This window comes from Ornithorhynchus anatinus, chromosome 18, assembly GCF_004115215.2.
Source record: "Ornithorhynchus anatinus isolate Pmale09 chromosome 18, mOrnAna1.pri.v4, whole genome shotgun sequence".
In the NCBI taxonomy this organism is placed as follows: Eukaryota; Metazoa; Chordata; class Mammalia; order Monotremata; family Ornithorhynchidae; genus Ornithorhynchus; species Ornithorhynchus anatinus.
The window spans coordinates 27,316,066-27,333,579 of NC_041745.1; the positions used below are offsets into that span (position 1 = coordinate 27,316,066).

The 17,514-nt window shown below is 45.8% G+C and overlaps 2 protein-coding genes across 4 annotated transcripts in view; one reads left to right on the forward strand and one right to left on the reverse strand.

Annotated features, from left to right (window-relative positions):
- The window catches only part of REEP1 (receptor accessory protein 1), an 86,868-nt gene extending 85,284 nt beyond the window's left edge, over positions 1–1,584 (reverse strand). Inside the window, exon 1 of one of the 2 annotated variants that reach the window (XM_039914644.1) lies at positions 1,361–1,584. In XM_039914644.1, coding sequence (XP_039770578.1) covers positions 1,361–1,470 — 110 coding nt within the window. In that variant the 5' untranslated portion in view covers positions 1,471–1,584. The remainder of the gene's footprint in view (positions 1–1,360) is intronic. The other variant, XM_029083479.2, reaches the window with a different exon arrangement.
- Positions 1,585–2,244: 660 nt separating this feature from the next.
- The window catches only part of KDM3A (lysine demethylase 3A), a 56,752-nt gene continuing 41,482 nt past the window's right edge, over positions 2,245–17,514 (forward strand). The window contains exons 1-5 of one of the 2 annotated variants that reach the window (XM_029083335.2): positions 2,245–2,351; positions 4,766–4,980; positions 11,280–11,423; positions 15,145–15,255; positions 16,754–16,856. In XM_029083335.2, coding sequence (XP_028939168.1) covers positions 4,798–4,980; positions 11,280–11,423; positions 15,145–15,255; positions 16,754–16,856 — 541 coding nt within the window. In that variant the 5' untranslated portion in view covers positions 2,245–2,351; positions 4,766–4,797. Of the gene's footprint in view, positions 2,352–2,424; positions 2,444–4,765; positions 4,981–11,279; positions 11,424–15,144; positions 15,256–16,753; positions 16,857–17,514 lie in introns of those variants that run through there. The other variant, XM_029083336.2, reaches the window with a different exon arrangement.

Below are 17,514 nucleotides of genomic sequence, written 5' to 3' on the forward strand. Positions count from 1 at the left end.
GCTCACAGTCTTAATTCCCATTTTACAGATGAGGGACCTGAGGCACAGAGAAGTTAAGTGACTTGCCCACAGTCACACAGCTGACAATATATATGCATTACTACTACTAATATAGAACTACTGTATATGTATTACTTCTAGCTCCTTGTGAGGTGGGAACAGGTCATGTGTTTCTGCTGTCCTTTCCTGATAATAATAATAACTGTGATATTTGTTAAGCACTTACTATGTGTCAGGCAAAGTACTTAGCACCGGGGTGGATACAGTTAATCAGGTTGGCCACAGTCCTCGTCCCCCGTGGGGATCACAATCCCCATCCCCATTTTCCAGATGAGGTAACTGAGGCCCAGAGCAGTAAAGTGACTTGCCCAAGGTAACAGAGCACAGAAGTGGCAGAGGCGGAATGAGAACTCACAACCTTCTGACTCCCAGGCCTGTGCTCTATGTGTCCTATCTGCTACATCATGCTGTTTCTCCAACTTGCTGATAACTTATTAGTGTATTGTACCCAATGTGCGCTCAACAAATTCTACTACTATTCCCTATTACCATCATCACTATTTTTTTTTAAAATTACCTGTTCCTATCATCACTATTTTTCAAAATTCCCTGTTCCTATCATAACTATTTTTTGAAATTCCCAGTTCCTATCACTATTTTTCAAAATTGCCTGTTCCTATAATCACTATTTTTCAAAATTCCCTGTTCCTAGCATTACTATTTTTTCAAAATTCCCTGTTTCTATCATCACTATTTTTTGAAATTCCATTTCTATCATCACTATTTTTTTGAAATTCCCTGTATCTATCATCACTATTTTTCGAAATTCCCTGTTCCTATCATCACTATTTTTCCAAATTCCCTGTTCCTATCATCACTATTTTTCAAAATTCCCTGTTCCTATCATCACTGTTTCTTTCAAAAATCCCTGTTGCTATCATCACTGTTTTTTCAAAAATCCCTGTTCCTATCACTATTTTTGAAATTCACTGTTCCTATCATCATTATTTTTCAAACTTCCCTGTTCCTATCATCACTATTTTTCAAAATTCCATTTCTATCACTATTTTTTGAAATTCCCTGTTCCTCTCATCACTATTTTTTTAAAAAAATTCTCTGTTCCTATCACTACCTTTTCAAAATTCCCTGTTTCTCTCATCACCATTTTTTCAAAATTCCCTGTTCCCCTCATCCCTATTTTTGGGAAATTCCCTGAGGCAAAGGTAGCCATCCGACCAACGGGGGCCATGACAATTTTCCATTCCCCTTCTACCCCTCACACTCTGGGGACAAAATGATTATTTCCAAAGCCTCGGAACCAAGCCGAGGGTTTAGAACGTCGGCCTGGAAAGGTGCTCACGTTGTGTTTCCATGAGTAAATCCTCCTTTTGGGGAAGATTTTCCTTCAAGCTCTTCGGGCCTCAAGATGCCAAGTCCTTCACCAACCTTCATGGAGGGCCCGTCCTCCATTTGCCACTGGCTCAAGCTCTCCCCCTTTTCAGTTTTAACGCTTCTCTTGGGGCTGCACTCTTCGTCTGCAGCCCGCAGAACCGTCCAAGAGCCTTCCTGTTCCCTCCCACCCCGCCCAACCTCGACCCCCACGGCCCCTCGTCAGTCCTTCTTCATCCTCCTCTCAAGATGGCGGACGATGGAGGCTCCATGACCAAGGTGGCCGAACTGCGCCTGCGCAGCCGGACCCCCGCTTCGCCCCCTCCCCCCTCCCGAGGTCCACGCATGCGCAGAAGCCCCTCCGCGTACGCCTGGAACCGCACGTAGAAGCGGTCGCCTCACTCCCCTCGCTGGGAATCCCTCCGCCGCAAGTAAGACGCGCAATCCGAACGAACCCCCCGAAACTCCCGAGAATCCTCCCTGCCGCCGGCCCCGGCCGACGCTTCCCCTCCCTCCCGCCCTCCGCGCTCGGTCAAGTCAATTCCCGCTTGGCCGGCGGGGGACTCCTTGGCCGGGCCGACGGAAGCCGAGGGCCGCCTCGGCGGAGGGATATCTCTTTCGGTGCCGTTCGGTCGGGGGGTGGCGCCGGGGAGGGCGGGGGGAGTTGTTGTGGGCTCCGCCCCGCCCCCTCGCGATGGACCAATAGGAGCGGGCCTTCGGGGCTGCGGCCCCGCCCCCGGGCCGAGGGCGGCCAATGGGCGGCGGGAGCGGCGGGAGGGGGCGTGTCCCGGGGGCGGGGGCGCGCGGGGTTGGGAGGGGGGCGGCGGCGTCGGGCGTGCGGGGCCGCAGGAGGGAGGCGGGACGGGAGCGGGGCGGCCGGGACCCCGGGGACACGGCACAGCCCGCCACAGCCCAGCACGGCCCGGCCTGGCCCCACCCGGCACAGCCCGGCCCAACCAGGGGTGAGACCCCCTTCTCCTCTTCCTCCTCCTCCTCCTCTTCCTCCTCCTCCGCCCCCTCTCATCGCTGGGGGTGGGGGGCGATCGATGACCGGGTGAGGCCCCCTGGCGTGTCCCGGGGGGGAGGGGGTCACCCCCTTTTTCCCCTCCCCCCTTTTTCCCTTTCCACTTCCCCTCCCCCTTTCCCCCCTTTTGTCCCCTCCCCCCTTTTCCCCAACCCCTCCCCCTCTTTCCCCTTTTTCCCCCTTTTCCCCCTCCTTCCTTTCCCCCTTTCCCCCTTTCCCCTTTTTCTCCCTTTCCTCTCTTTCTCCCTTCCCCCCTTTTCCCCTTCCCCCCTCCCCTTTTTCCCCCTCCCCCTTTTTCCCCCTCCCCCCTTTTTCCCCCTCCCCCCTTTTCCCCCCCTCCCCCCTTTTTCCCCCCTTCTCCCCCCTTTTTTCCCCCCCTTCTCCCCCCTTTTCCCCTTCCCCCTTTTTCCCCCTGTCCTCCTTTTTCCCCCTCCCCCCTTCCCCCTTTTCCCCTCCCCCTTTTCTCCCTTCCCCCCCTCCCCCCTTCCCCCCCACTTCTCCCCTCTTTCTCCCCCTCCCCCCCGTCTCCCCCGTTCCCCCTCTTTCCTCCCCTCTCTCCCCCTTTAGAGGGAAGATGAATGGGTGGAGGCCAAGGAACAAGTGCAACTCGACCCCCCTCCCCCATTTCTTTTTTCTTTCACTTATTAATCTTTAAAAGCCCCCCCCCCCCCAGGACCGTCCCCCGGATTCCTTTTTTCCGTGGGTTTTTCGGTGGGAGGGACAAGAGAGCTGATGTTTCCTTCCCCTTCAGCTGCCGTCCTTTCCTGACTTTTTTCTTCTCCGCCCCGTTTGATTTGTGTTGACTTCATTTTTATTGCTTTAAAATAATCCGAAACTTTCCCCCCGAAGGACCTGGATTCTTTTTTTGCTTGGGTTTTTCGGTGGGGAGGAGAAGAGGGCGGCTGTTTCCTTCCCCTTCGACTGCCCTCCCTGCCTTTTTTCCTTCCCCCCTGTGCGATTTGCGTTGCCTTCATTTTTATTGCTTTGAAATAATCCAAAACTTCCCCCGAAGGACCGTCACCCCGATTTCTTTTTTGCGTGGGTTTTTAAGTGGGGACAAGAGCTGATGTCTCCTTCCCCTTCAGCCGCCCTCCCTCCCTCCCTCCCTGCCTTCCCCCCCTTCCCCGTTTGATTTGTTTGGCCTTCATTTTTTATTACTTTAAAATAAGCCGAAACTTTCCTTCATTTTTGTTGCTTTAAAATACCCCAAACTTCCCCTGAAGGACCGTCACGCGGATTCTTGTTTTTTTTTCGTGGGTTTTTAGGTGGGGAGGAGAAGAGAGTTGATGTTTCCTTCCCCTTCAAGTGCCCTCCCTCCCTGCCTTCTTCCCCCACCCCGTTTGATTTGTGTTGCCTTCATTTTTATTGCTTTGAAATAACCCAAAACTTTCCTTCGTTTTTACTGCTTTGAAATAATCCAAAACTTCCCCCGAAGCACCGTCCCCCACATTTCTTTTTTGCGTGGGTTTTTAGGTGGGGAGGAGAAGAGAGCTGCTGTTTCCTTCCCTTTCCACTGCCCTCCCTGCTTTCTTCTCCCCCCGTTTGACTTGTGTTGCCTTCATTTTTATTGCTTCAAAATAATCCAAAACTTCCCCCCGAATCACCGTCATCCGATTTCCTTTTTTGCTTGGGTTTTTAGGTGGGGAGAAGAGAGCTGATGTTTCTTTGCCCTTCGACTGTCCATGTTTCTTTCTCCTTTGACGGTCCTCCCTCCGTGCTTTTTTCTCTGCGATTTCTCTTTCCTTCATTTTTATCGCCTTTTAGAAAAGAAAAACGACCCCAAACTTCCCCCAAAGCGTGGTCATGCGGATTTTATTTCTGCGTGAGTTTTAGTTGGGGAGAGGGGAGGTGATTTTTCTTTCCCCCTCAACTGCCCTCCCTCGGTGTCTATTTTCCTGTGAGATTTCTGTTTCTTTCATTTTTATTGCCTTTTTTTTAAAAAAAAAAAAGATCCAAAACTTGCCCGAAGCACGGTCATGCGGGTTTTATTTTTGCGTGGGTTTTTAGGTGGGGAGGAGAAGAGATGATTTTTCTTTCCCCTTCAACTGCCCTCCTTCGGTGCTTTTTCCTGTCGGGGTTTCTGTTTCCTTCATTTTTATTGCCTTAAAAAAAAAAAAGCAAAACCCAAAACTTCCCTGAAGTCTGGTCGTGCAGATTTTTTTTTTTGCGTGGGTTTTTCTTTGAGAGAGTGAGGTGATTTTCCTCTCCTCCTCCAGACGTTGGTTGTTGTTTAGAAGTGTTTCTACCCACCGAGGGACTCACGACTCTTTTATTTTTTTCCCTCCCCCTTCCCTTTTCCTCCCTTGCCCTTTTCCTGCTTGTGCTTCCCTTTTTTTCCTTTTTGATTTACAGAGAAGAACCCGTCCTCCACACTTTTAGGAAACATGGTGCTCACCCTGGGAGAAAGTTGGCCCGTGTTGGTGGGGAAAAGGTTCCTCAGTTTGTCAGCCGCCAAGGAGGGGAGCAGCAGCAACCCATTTGACGTGGAACGCATTTCCGAGTGGCCGTGGATGTCCGGGACGATCAGAGCCGTCTCCCACACCGATGTGACCAAAAAAGACTTGAAGGTAAACCTAGGCCCCAAAGGAGCCAAGTGGGCATGTCTTCTGTCACTTACCTTCTTTACTTTTTAGTCCATCACTCCACCCTTCTCCTCCTCTCCTTTCTCCCACACCGCCTAAGCAGCAAAAAAAGGCATGGATTTAAAAGAAGCGGGCCCATCGAAGGAAATGTTTTCAAAAGGATGGCTTTGGAGTGAGGGCCTTTACAATTCTGCCCACCTCCTTAGGTTTGCCTCTTCATTAGGCTGAGAGAGATATAGCCGGGCCATTATTGCCGATGTAGACCTTGCCCTGGTTATTATGAGATTGCTTTACCCTTTCACCAGAGGAATCGGTGGACGTAATAAAGCAGAAGGTGTGGGTGGTGTGTTCAGAAATTTAGTAGAATTGGTTGGATGGTGATTTGTTTATTAATGATAATAATTATGGTACTTGTTCATTCAGTCGTATTTATTGAGCGCTTACTGGGTGCAGAGCGCTGTTCTAAGAGCTTGGAAAGCACAATTAAGCATGTACTATGTGCCAAGCACTGTTCTAAGGGCTGGGGTAGATACAGATTAGGTTGGACACAGTCCCTGTCCCACATAGGGCTCACACTCTTAATCCCCGTTTTGCAGTTGAGGGAACAGAAGCTCAGAGAACTAAAGTGACTTGTCCAGGGTCACACAGGAGACCCTCTTAGAACCCATAACCTTCTGACTCCCAGTCCCTTGCTCTATCCACTAAGCCATGCTGCTTCTCTGAAAACATCCCCTGACAGGTGTGAAGAATTTCCAGAATGGAGCTACCTTGAGTTTTGGGTTGTAAACTTGAGGCCGGGGAGAGATGAAGCCTGGCTTTCAGAGGGCAGAGTTTGGTGGGGGTTAGTATATTGTGGGGGGTTGGGAGAGGTCTCTCCGTATATGGCGGGGCCGGGGGTGGGCTTCTTGGCTGCAGTGGATGAATCCAAGGGATGAATATCCATGTATGGAAGACCGGGGGTGGAGCTGGGCCGTATATGGTGTGTCTAGGCCCGGCCAGAAAGAAAAAGGGAGCAGGTGCTGGGAGTGTTTTGTTTTGGGGTGGTTGTTTTTTTGCAGCGCAAACCTCGAGTCCTAGTCAGGGCTGAAAAGAGATTAATTCTGATACACTCCCCCCCACCCATGGCAGTATTGGTGTGAAAGGGGTCTGGGCTCACAGCACCGAGGAGGCCATTGAACCCAACAAAGACTCCTTTGTGCAGAAATAGCTGGCAGGCGGGTTGATGACAAAGACAGAAGGGGTGATAACTTGGTGGAAGCTTCTCTCCGGGAAGGGAGGAGATATATCCAGCCTGCTGTTGAAAGGATGCATTCTTGAGGTTTCCAGTCTTTTACAGGCCGGTCGGTGAGCTCAGGGGGCGGGGTGGGGGGTTTGTGCTCTGAGGAGCAGGTTGAACAATGAGAATCAGCAGAGTTAAAAAAAAAAAAAAATGAGTTGAAAATGTGCCGAATGATTTGCTCATTAAAAGGAAATGTTTTTAGGGCGGTGATCAGGTATTGGGCCAAGCACTTACCGTAACAGAGGTGTTTGTTTACATCTTTAGGTGTCTGCCCGAACTCTGGGGTAGGGAATTGACACATAGCGATCCCTTGCTCCCTAGAAGCTTGTATTCTAGGGGACACGCAACTGGTAGAATTACACGTTTTCGTTCTCTTCTTGACCTGGTCGTAGACACACCCTGCCCTCATCCCGTCCACTTTCGCTCTCACTCATTTGGCGGTTGAAGTAGACTGCATGGAGAGATCGTTGCTTGAAATAATTTGAAAGAAGGCAGGCGTATGTAATTTTGCTTCGCAGGGATTTAATGAGCAGAATTAACGACTTGTATATGTTATCCTCAGTGGTATTTACTGAGCTCTTAACTGTGTGCAGAGCCCTGAACTAAGCAGGTGGGAGAGTACAAGATTTGGTAGACACGTTCTCCACCTATGCAAATTTACAGCCTAAAGGAGGAGGGAGACATTAATATAAATAAATATGATATGGGTTGAGTACTTATAGTGTGCCGAGCTCTCTACTAAGTGCTTGGGAGAGTAGAATATGACAGAGTTGATAGACACGCTCCCTGCCCTCAAGAAGTGTACAGTTTAGAGGACAACTGTTCGAATTGTACATTCCAAGCGCTTAGTACAGTGCCCTGCACACAGTAAACGCTCAATAAATTCGATTGAATGACACGTGACCTATAGTACTTATCGGCAATCGTGCCGTTGCATTTTGAGGCCAGGCTTTTGCTGTACGTATGCTCGTGTGCTCTGAGCACATGTTGGACTTCTGTGGGAACGCATTAATTGTAATTACGTTATCCTCTGAAGCGCGATTCCATTCAGAGCTCTTTGACTCACGCTCTTCAAACCTCCCGTGAAGTTGGCACTTCCATACAATGTAGGCATTGCCACAGTTTTTTTGGCTTTTTCCGCCGGGCAGACAGTTTGAGCGGGCCTCCTGGGCACACTTGAGGAGCAGCAAGGCCTAGTGGCAAAAGCCCGGACTTGGGAGTCAGAGGATGCGGGTTCTAATTCTGGCTCCGCCACTTGTCTGCTGTGTGGCCTTGGGCCAGTCACTTCACTGGGCCTCAGTTACCTCCTAAAATGGGGATGAAGATTGCGAGCCCCACGGGGGACAACCTGATGACCTTGTGTCCACCCCAGCTCTTAGAACAGTCCTTGGCACAGAGTAAGGGCTTAACAAATACCATAATTATTATTATTAATAGGGCTAGTGCAGCCATTTCACAGTCCTCAAAGGGGCCTCCGTTTTATGAGAATGACAACTAGGTCTTGGGCCTGAGTAGCCCACTATTCCCCCACCTGCCCTCTGGGTCTGCTACTGGTGAGAGGCAGACTCCTGGTCTGGCTGGAACTAATCATAATAATCATCATGGTATTTGTTAAGCGCTTACTATGTGCCAGACACTATACTAAGCCCTGGGGTGGGGACAAGCATCTCGGGATGGACACAGTCTCTTGTCCCATATGGGGCTCAAGGTCTCAACCCCTATTTGGCAGATGAGGCAACTGAGGTACAGAGAAGTTGAGACTTGCCCTAGGCCACACAGCAGACAAGTGGAAGAGCGGGGATTAGAACCCGGGTCTTCTGACTCCCAGGCCCTGCTTTTTCCACTCCACCGTTCTGCTTCTCTAGGATGATCCTTTCTTGTCAGTCAATTGTTTTTATTGGGCACTTACCATGTGCAGAGCACTGTACTAAGCACTGTGAGAGTACAATACAACCATATTGTTTTGTGTCTCAGGGTCATAGGTCCCTACACTCGGAAACTTGTTTGTCACTTCATCAAGACCACCCAAAACTCTCCTGTTTTTGGTGTTCTGTAATCGTCTTAGAGAACGTTTCACTAGGATTCGGTAATTATAGAATACGATCGTTGTTCACCGAGAGAATCTGGATTAATATGGTGTAAAGCATTTCTGTAAGAATTACAGGAGAAATGTCTGCAAGAATTATGAGAAATTTGTATGGGAGTGATCCATCTGTTTTATTGTACTCTCCCAAGGGCTCTGCGTGCAGTAAGCTCTCCATAAATGCCACTGATCGAGTGATCCATTTGCTATTTCACTCTAGGCCTCTTGCAGGTTTTTCTTTAAGGTTTATTTATTGTATTGAGATCAACTGTATTGCTTGAGATAGATGAAAATATCTGTAGGGAAACAACTCCCTCTCGACAAGACCAGAGGAGAATATTGTTTTTGGTAAATTGGATAAAATGCAATGTGGCCTGATAATTGTGTTTGACCAGGCAAGGGATGTCTTTTCCAAGTATCCACGGAGGGTTCTGGAAACTCAGGGAGTTGTGTTTGTGAAGGGACAGATACACCCTTTCCATTAACGTGTAGTCATAGGGACAGCTAGAGCTGTTGTCCTAAATGCACTTCCAGAAATAGCTGGCTGTTCATCATGTTCTTGAAAAATATTTATCTTTTGATATTGAATTTGATTCTCATCCTTATTCCAGAAAATACCTTATTTGTGTCTGTGAGGAGGGAACTTTAAAGAGCTTAGCCACATTTTGTTCAGCTGGGTTTTGGGGGGGGAGGAGCTTGGCTTGGGAGTCAGGACCTGGGTTCAAATCCTGACAGGGACTATGAGCAACCGGATTGTTTCGTGTCTATGCAAGCATTTAGAGTAGTATGTGGCACATAAGTGCTTAATAAGTACCGTATTTAAAAAATAAGCAAACCAAAGCTGGGTGTTTTTTTTTCTTTTGTTTTTAAGGTGAATGTATGTAACGTGTGGGTTTTTTTCAAAGCATAGATTTTTTTAATTTAAATCTCTTTATGTATTTATATGCATTCTCAGCACTTGAGTAAATATACACATTCAACTGTACATTCAGGTTTTCTGCTTAGGGTACTTTTATGTGATATTAAGGTCTTACTGTGTGCAGAGCAAGCTACTCTGTTTCCCCCATTGGACTGTAATCTCCTTCTAGGTAGGGAATGTGCCACTTGTCTGTTTTGTACTTGTAGGTATTGCACAACGCATCGCACCCCCGAGCTCTCGATAAGTGCTGTTAATACTGCTTCAGCTACTCTTTCCCTTTTATGAGTTATTTTCAGGTTATACTGGTGGTTTTAAAAATACATTCAAAATAGAAACTTGTTAGTCACATACCCTCCCTAAATTTAGTTCTATAATTCATTGGTTTATAATACGTTTCTTTTTTTAAAAAAAAAACAAAACTTCCCTACTCAGACCATTTACTTGTTTTGAAATCTGGATGGGATTATGACATTCTTTTCTGTATGATGTCAACCCCCAGTGTTAGCAGTGATCAAACGTAAACATTGTCTCTAAGTGAAATGAACAAAAAAGCCTAGAGTAAATTCTGTGTGTTCTGAATTTAAACTATTGATTGTAGGCACAGATTATTCAGTGTACCTAATCAATAAGTGTATTGAAAAATATTTTTCCATTTTTGGACAGATATTTGGTACAAATATTACATTTTATGTTCAATGTTTCAAATGATATGGATGATGACATGCTATTTAGAACCTCTGCAACACGCAGGCAGACAATAAGTATGTATGAAAGTTAAGACTTGCTTTTTGGCAATGGCAGTGCTTAGCAAGTTTGGCCAGTATAATTGAGTCACGGGCTCTGTCATAAAAAACAGGTACCATTTTACAGCCCTTCCGATGGGGAAGCCACATGTTTCTAACTTGGCCTAGACCATGTCTCCCCACTCCTCAAGGAATTCCAGTGGTTGCCCATCTACTGCTGCGTCAAGCAGAAACTTCTCACCATCTGCTTGAAAGCACTTAATCACCTTGCCCCCCTCGCTGCTGTCCTACTACAACCCAGCCTACCCACTTTTTTCTTCTGATGCCGCTAACCTTCTCGCTGTACTTCGATCCCATCTATCTCACGGCCGACTTCTCGCCCATATCCTACCTCTGATCCGGAACGCCCTCCCTCCTCACATCAGACAAATTGCTCTCCCCCCTTCAAAGCCTTATTGAAGGCACATCTCCTCCAAGAAGCCTTCCCTGACTGAGCCCTCCTCTCCTCCCACTCATACTTGCTCCCCCATTCACCCTCCCTGCCCCAGAACACATACTATAATATCTGTTATTTAGTTATTTGCCTATTTACTTATATTAATGTCTGTCTCCCCCTCTAGACTGTGAGCTCATTCATTCGGAAAGAGCATGGGCTTTGGAGTCAGGGCTCATGAGTTCGAATCCCAGCTCTGCCACTTGTCGGCTGTGTGACTGTGGGCAAGTCACTTAACTTCTCTGTGCCTCATTTCCCTCATCTGTAAAATGGGGATTAAGACTGTGAGCCCCACGTGGGACAACCTGATTCCCCTTTGTCTACCCCAGCGCTTAGAACAGTGCTCGGCACATAGTAAGCGCTTAACAAATACCAACATTATTATTATTATTATTATTCATCCAATAGTATTTATTGAGCGCTTACTATGTGCAGAGCACTGTGCTAAGCGCTTGGAAGGTACAATTCGGCAACAGATAGAGACAATCCCTGCCCAATGACGGGTTTATATTCTAATCGGGCGAAACAGACGGCAGAGCAAAACAGAACGAAGCAAAAACAAGACAACATTATCACAATAAATAGAATAAAAGGTGTACACCTCATTAACAAAATAAATAAATGTGGACAGGGAATGTGTCTGATGCTGTATTGTACTTTTCCAAGCGCTCAGTACAGTGCTTTGCACCCAGTAGGAGCTCGGTAAATACATTTGAATGAATGGTCTGATTTCAAACCCATATAAAATATCTTCTCCTTTTCCTAAGGTATGTGTGGAGTTTGATGGGGAATCATGGAAGAAGAGAAGATGGATAGAAGTCTACAGCCTTTATAGGAAGGGATTTCTAGTAGAGCATAATTTAGTTCTGGCCGAACGAAGATCGTCAGAGACAGTGCAGTGGCCTGCAATTGTAAGTACAAGTTCTCTCATTGTTGAATCTCCCTGCCTGACCAGCAAAGAACAAGTGCTTATTTGTGAACTTTCAAAGCTTGAAGCGTTTCTCGGAGATCGTTTCAGAAACTTGAGTAGCAGAGCTGGTATCTATTAAATGCTTATTGCGTGCAGACCGCCGTTCAAAAATGTGAATTATCAGGTTACAGCGTGTCACACTGCGGGAGGGGTGTTGTAGCAAGCAGTTGTGTAACTACCAGAAGATTTGGTTTTGAAATGAAGAAGCGATCGTTCGCTTGCCTTAAGATGAAAACGCTGATGCCTGTCTAGAAAAGCATTTTAGGTGAAGTGGTATGGCAGCTTTTGGTCTTTGAACAGTCTTACCTTGCAGAAAGGTGGGAGTACGTGTGTGCGTTCACACACACCAACACACGCCAATGTTCAAACTCACACACAAATGCAAGCGGCGCTACTTTTTTAGTATTTTCGAAGGAATCAATCTGACCTCCGGTACCCCAGATCCCATGGATCTTCTTAGGAGGTATTTTTCCATTCTGATTTAGAATTTCTCAGGACTGCGTGTTGCCATTCTTACTCCCGGAGCCCATGTTTTTGAAAAGTGGCTTACAGTCCCCAAGATTGATTGACTGATTTTGTAACTCGGTTAACCAGGGATCCTCTGGCTCAGTTCAGTGGGTTTTCTGTTTAATGATGGAGCCCTTGATAACCTACTATTGTTTTCAGTGTGCTCTGTTAGGTCACCCCTATTGTAACAGAGTTCTGAAAATCTGGGCGTAGATCTTAAGTCCCTTAAATCGGAGGATTCTCCATAATATTATTGATTAACTAGTTACAGAACTCTGAACAAGGAATTATAGGGTATTATCAGGTGCTTAAATATTAGTTAGCAACCTTAAAATATACAGCTAGGACTAGAACATACACAAGTGAAGATTAAACAGATAAAAGGCACACAGATGAAGATTGAACAGATAAAAGGCACGTAAAGGGCTATCTGACCCTGGCTTTACCGACATAGTTCATCCTTGGTCCTCTTCTTCCTTCTTTTTATAAAGACATTTAAGTGCTTATTATGTGTCAGGCACTGTACTGAACACTGGGGTAGACAAACAGCAATCAGGCTAGACACAGTCCCTGTCCCACATGGGAATCACAGCCTTAATCCCCGTTTTATAGACGAGGGAACTAAGGCCTAGGGAATGAAGTGACTTGCCCCAGGTCACACAGCGGGCAAGTGGTGGAGCCGGGATTAGAACCCAAATCCTACTCTGGCTTCTCCTCAATATTCTCCCCCCCCCCCCCCCCCCCGCCTTGGTTCTTTTGCTGCCTGTCATCCAAATTGTGGGTGCCCCTCAAGAAGACATTAATCCTTGTCCCCTTCTCTTGGGGAGCTCTTCTGCCCCGTGGTGTCAGCTACCACCTCTATCTGTTTGACTCCCCAAATACTTCACTGGCTCTGACCTCTCCAGTCGTCTACAGCCTCACAGGATGTGTAGCCACATGGCTGTCATCCAGCTCCTCGGTCTATCATTGATTCCTCAGCCTCCCTCCCACATCCTCCAATTCTCCCATCACAGTTTGACGACACTGCTTTTCTCCCTCCCTTGAAGCTCACAACTTTAGTATCATCCTCGACCCTCCCTCTCTTTTTCACTTTGTCCGTGTCACTTCTTCCTCCAAGACACTTCCAGGGCCTTCCTTCCATGCTTAACGGCTGCCTCGTAGGACCGAACTCTCATCATATCCCTGTTAGACTACCACATGAGCCTCGACCAATCCACCAGTGGTATTTATCGAGCGCTTACTATGTACAGAGCACCCTACTGAGCGCTTGGGAGAGGACAAAACCACAGAATCCATAGACCCTGCCCTGAATGAGCCATCTCACTGATCTCCCTTCCTCTAGTCTCTCCCGTTTTTGCTCCACGCTTCACTCTCCTACTTGAACCATTTTTGTAAAGTGTCATTCCTCACGTACCTTCCCAAACCTCAAAAACCCATTCCTTTCCACGTCAAGTAGAAACTGCTGGTCCTTGGCTTTAAGACAGTTCTCTCCTCTTTCCCGAACCCATCTTAATTTTCTTAGACCTTTGACAGTGTGGATCCTCCCCTTCTTAAAACACTAACTGATGTACAGGGAGTTCTCGTACAATCAATCGATATTTATTGAGTGCTTATTCTGTTCTAAGGGCTTGGAGGAGTGCAGTACAGTAGAACTATCAGATACGTTCCCTGCCCGTAACGAGCTTACAGTCTAAGATTTTATAGAGGTTGGGTAAGCTCACTGAGGGCAGGGAACGTATTTATCAGCGCTGTTGTATTGTAATAATGATGGTATTTGTTAAGCGCTTACTATGTGCCGAGCACTGATCTAAGCACTGTGATAGATACAAGGTTATCAGATTGTCCCACTTGGAGCTCACAGTCTTAGTCCCCATTTTACAGATGAGGTAACCGAGGCACAGAGCAGTTAAATGACTTGCCCAAAGTCACATGGCTGACAAGTGGCGATGCCGGGAGTAGAACTCAAGACTTCTGACTCCCAAGCCCGTGCCCATTCCATTAGGCCACGGTACTTTCCCAGGTGCTTAGTGGAGTGCTCTGCACACAGAAGGTGCCCAATAAATATGTTTGATTATTGAAGGACCGCATTTTATAGTAACCGTTGATGGAGTGGGAATTGCTGTGTTGGAGAAATATTGATTTCAAAGATACCACCTGACTGACACCTTTTCCAAACAAATTCCGAGTTTCCCGTGTTCTCTGCCAATGCCCTTTTGCCACTCAGTGCTGTTCTGCAGCATCACATACGGAAAGTGGAGGGGTGGGAACAGAGAAGCATCACAACTTAATGCGCCGTATGCCGTCTCTTCCTGGTAATTAGGGCATTTAATAAATGTCTACGGTGTACTAAGTAAATATGAGATCATCAGGTTGGACATGGTCCGGGTGGGGCTCACGGAGGATAAGATCCCCATTTTACAGATGAGGAAACTGAGGTACAGAGAAGTTGAGTGACTTGCCCAAGGTCACACAGCAGGTCAGTTGCAGAGCTGGGATTAGACTCCCCTGGTCCCATGTTCTTTCCACTAGGCCACGCTGCTTCCTACTCCAGAAGCTACTTGCCCCAACTTGTTAATCATGTTTTATCAGGACTCCCTTGTTTTATGGGACGAATTCTTTGGTGATATGCAGATCGGGTCATGAGAATGGATAGTATATAACAGAGCTGGGTGATTTTCCCCTCTGGTCATCTTCATTGCTCCACTAGGTTTTTTTCCCTTTGAGAGAGGACTAGGTTAATTGTACAATTCTCCATTTAAAGGAACACTGTAGAGAAGGGTATACCTTTCAAATGGTGAAATGAATTGTGGTGATAATTATATCATTTTCAAATTTCCCATTTGCATTCCCCTCCTGAAGTTTCAAACCAAACTCTTTCCTCCAGTTGGTTTTAAGCATTCTTTTAAGGCAGATGGAAATCTCTGATGGAAAAATCAGACTCCGGCTTGAAGTAAAAATAATGGTATATAAACTACATTGTTGTAATTCAATGTTTTGTTGCTAGGAAACTTGAGGTATATAAAATGCTGTTCTTTCTCTCGATTTTTCTTTTTTGGAAAGGGAAAATTGCCAAGCCATTTTCCCAGAATTATTTTGAAAATTATGCTGCTGATGCCAACTCTTTGATAATAAATTTTTCTTTTGTTTGGATTCAGATGTATAAACCCTTATTGGATAAGGTCGGTTTGGGATCCATTACTTCTGTACGTTTTCTTGGGGATGACCGAGGAGTGTTCATTTCCAAAGATCTTTTAAAGCCTATACAGGTAAGAAAAAAAGTTGTTTCTAAAAAGATTAAAATACAGTGCCTAGCACATAGTAAGAGCTTAACAAATTTCATTGTTATTATTATTATTATTATTAAGGGTCTCAGGTTTGATCATGAAAATTCTTCTGAGACCAACCCCCCCCAAGTTAATAGTTCATTCTTTTGCTAATAATAATGATGATGATGATGGTATTTAAGTGCTTACTCTGTGCCAAGCACTGCTAGATTGGAAACTCCTTGAGGGCAGGGATCCTGTCATCTTACTCTACCGTACTTTCCCACATGCTCAGTGCAGTGCTCTGCACAGAGTAAGCATTGAGTAAATGCCGTCGATTGATAATAATAATAATGCCAGACACTGAACTAAGCGCTGGGGTCATCAGGTTGGATACAGTCCCTGTCCCACAGGACGCTCAATCTTAATCCCCGTCTTAAAGACAAGGTAACTTAGGCACAGAGAAGTGAAGCGATTTGCCCAAGATCCCACAGCAGACCAGTGGCAGAGTCAGAATTAGAACCCAAGTCCTTCTGATTCCCAGGCCCGTGCTCTGTCCACTAGGCCACGATTATCTGGACCCTTAAAAAAATAAGCAAGATCAATGGCATCTTTCCTAACCTCCCCTCCACCCCAAGATTCCCTTTCTTAAGAGAAATATTTTGCCTTATTTATATGTTCTTTCTTTACAGCTCTTCCCATGTATTTAATCAGTCATTTTCACCAACAGGAGTAAGAAAGCAGAGAGACACATTGGTATTTTGTGGAAATAGCCATAATTTCCTTAGAAAATGACAGTAATGTTATTTTTAAAAAATAAAGTAAATTTAGTAATCGTTGCTTTGCTTTTAGGGACATCTACTGTAGGACAATGGCACGTATTTATCGCTGCATGTTACCCCTCTATAACCATGGCTGGTTGGGGGACATTAAAGAGGGCCTTGTTGGCTGCTGGAGACCCATTACATTCTGTTGACTGGCAGGAAAGCATTTTGGCATCAGATAGTATCGGGCGGGCTGAAAAACTGGCCAAGAACTAGCATTGCCTGTGGTTGGCAATTGCCCGGAAATAGCTAGTGACAATTATGTAAATCGGTGCAGGTACAAGCCAAAATTCTGGACTGGAGCTATAAGCCAAGTGGGCTAATATTTAATCTCCATTTCTCCCCCTACTCTTCCACTCTTAAAAAAAAGTAGAGCTAGTTTATTCATTCAATCGTGTTTATTGAGTGCTTACTGTGTGCAGAGCACTGTAGAACTATTAGTTCTAAATTATAGTTGTTGAAGTGTTGTTAGAGGGATGTTGACTTGGAAATGTTTGTGGTTTCTGTTTAGCAAATGTAAACATAGCTTTCTAAGCAGAGAGCTGTTCACTAAACTCTGAAATATGTTTTAGACGATCTAGTCTACTGACCTACTGATCTAGTTTTGTGATTAGGAAACATATCGCAAAGTTTTTGGGGTCTTCAGCTATTTAAAGGTCTTTATTGATTTCTCTCAGGATGTAAATGGTCTGCGGCTTTCTCTTATGGATAATCAGAGTATCAGTAAAGAATTTCAAGCCTTGATTGTGAAACACTTAGATGAGAGCCATCTATTACAAGGTATGTGACTACAGAAAAGAAAGAATCCTTCATTCTTGTTCTTTGATGATCTCCTTTTCACCCTCAACTCTCCCAGCACCCAGGCTTTAGTTATCAAAAATCTCTTCCCTTTTACCCTAAATTTGGAAATGGCCTATAAATTTTTCACATTCAGAGAAATTTCTTTGTCATCTCATACTTTAATATGTAGAGTTAAAAAGCTACTCTCAGGTCTTCTGTGCTAATAAAAATAATTAAGCCCTTAATTATTATATTATTTATTATTAAATAAATGCAAGGGCTCACTTTCATTGCATGGTTTTGGATGGAATGCTACTGGGGAATTATGCAATGTTCTCGGTACAGTGTGAATGGTACTGATTCAGTTGGCTATAGCATCACGGGTCCCATCTTCTTAGGGACCAAAGTGTTGAGGGTCCCCCGGATATTGAAATCGTGGTTGGAGTGGGGAAGGCGGGAGGTGGGAGATGGCATTACCTTCTCCCGCATAATTCTTTGTGTGGGTTGGGCAGCCGTAATAATAATAATAATAAAATAATAATTGTGGTATTTGTTAAGCACTTTCTATGTATCAGGCATTGTTCTAAGCGCTGGAGTGGTTACAAGCAAGTCAGGTTGGACACAGTCCCTGTCCCACATAGGGCTCACAATCTTAATC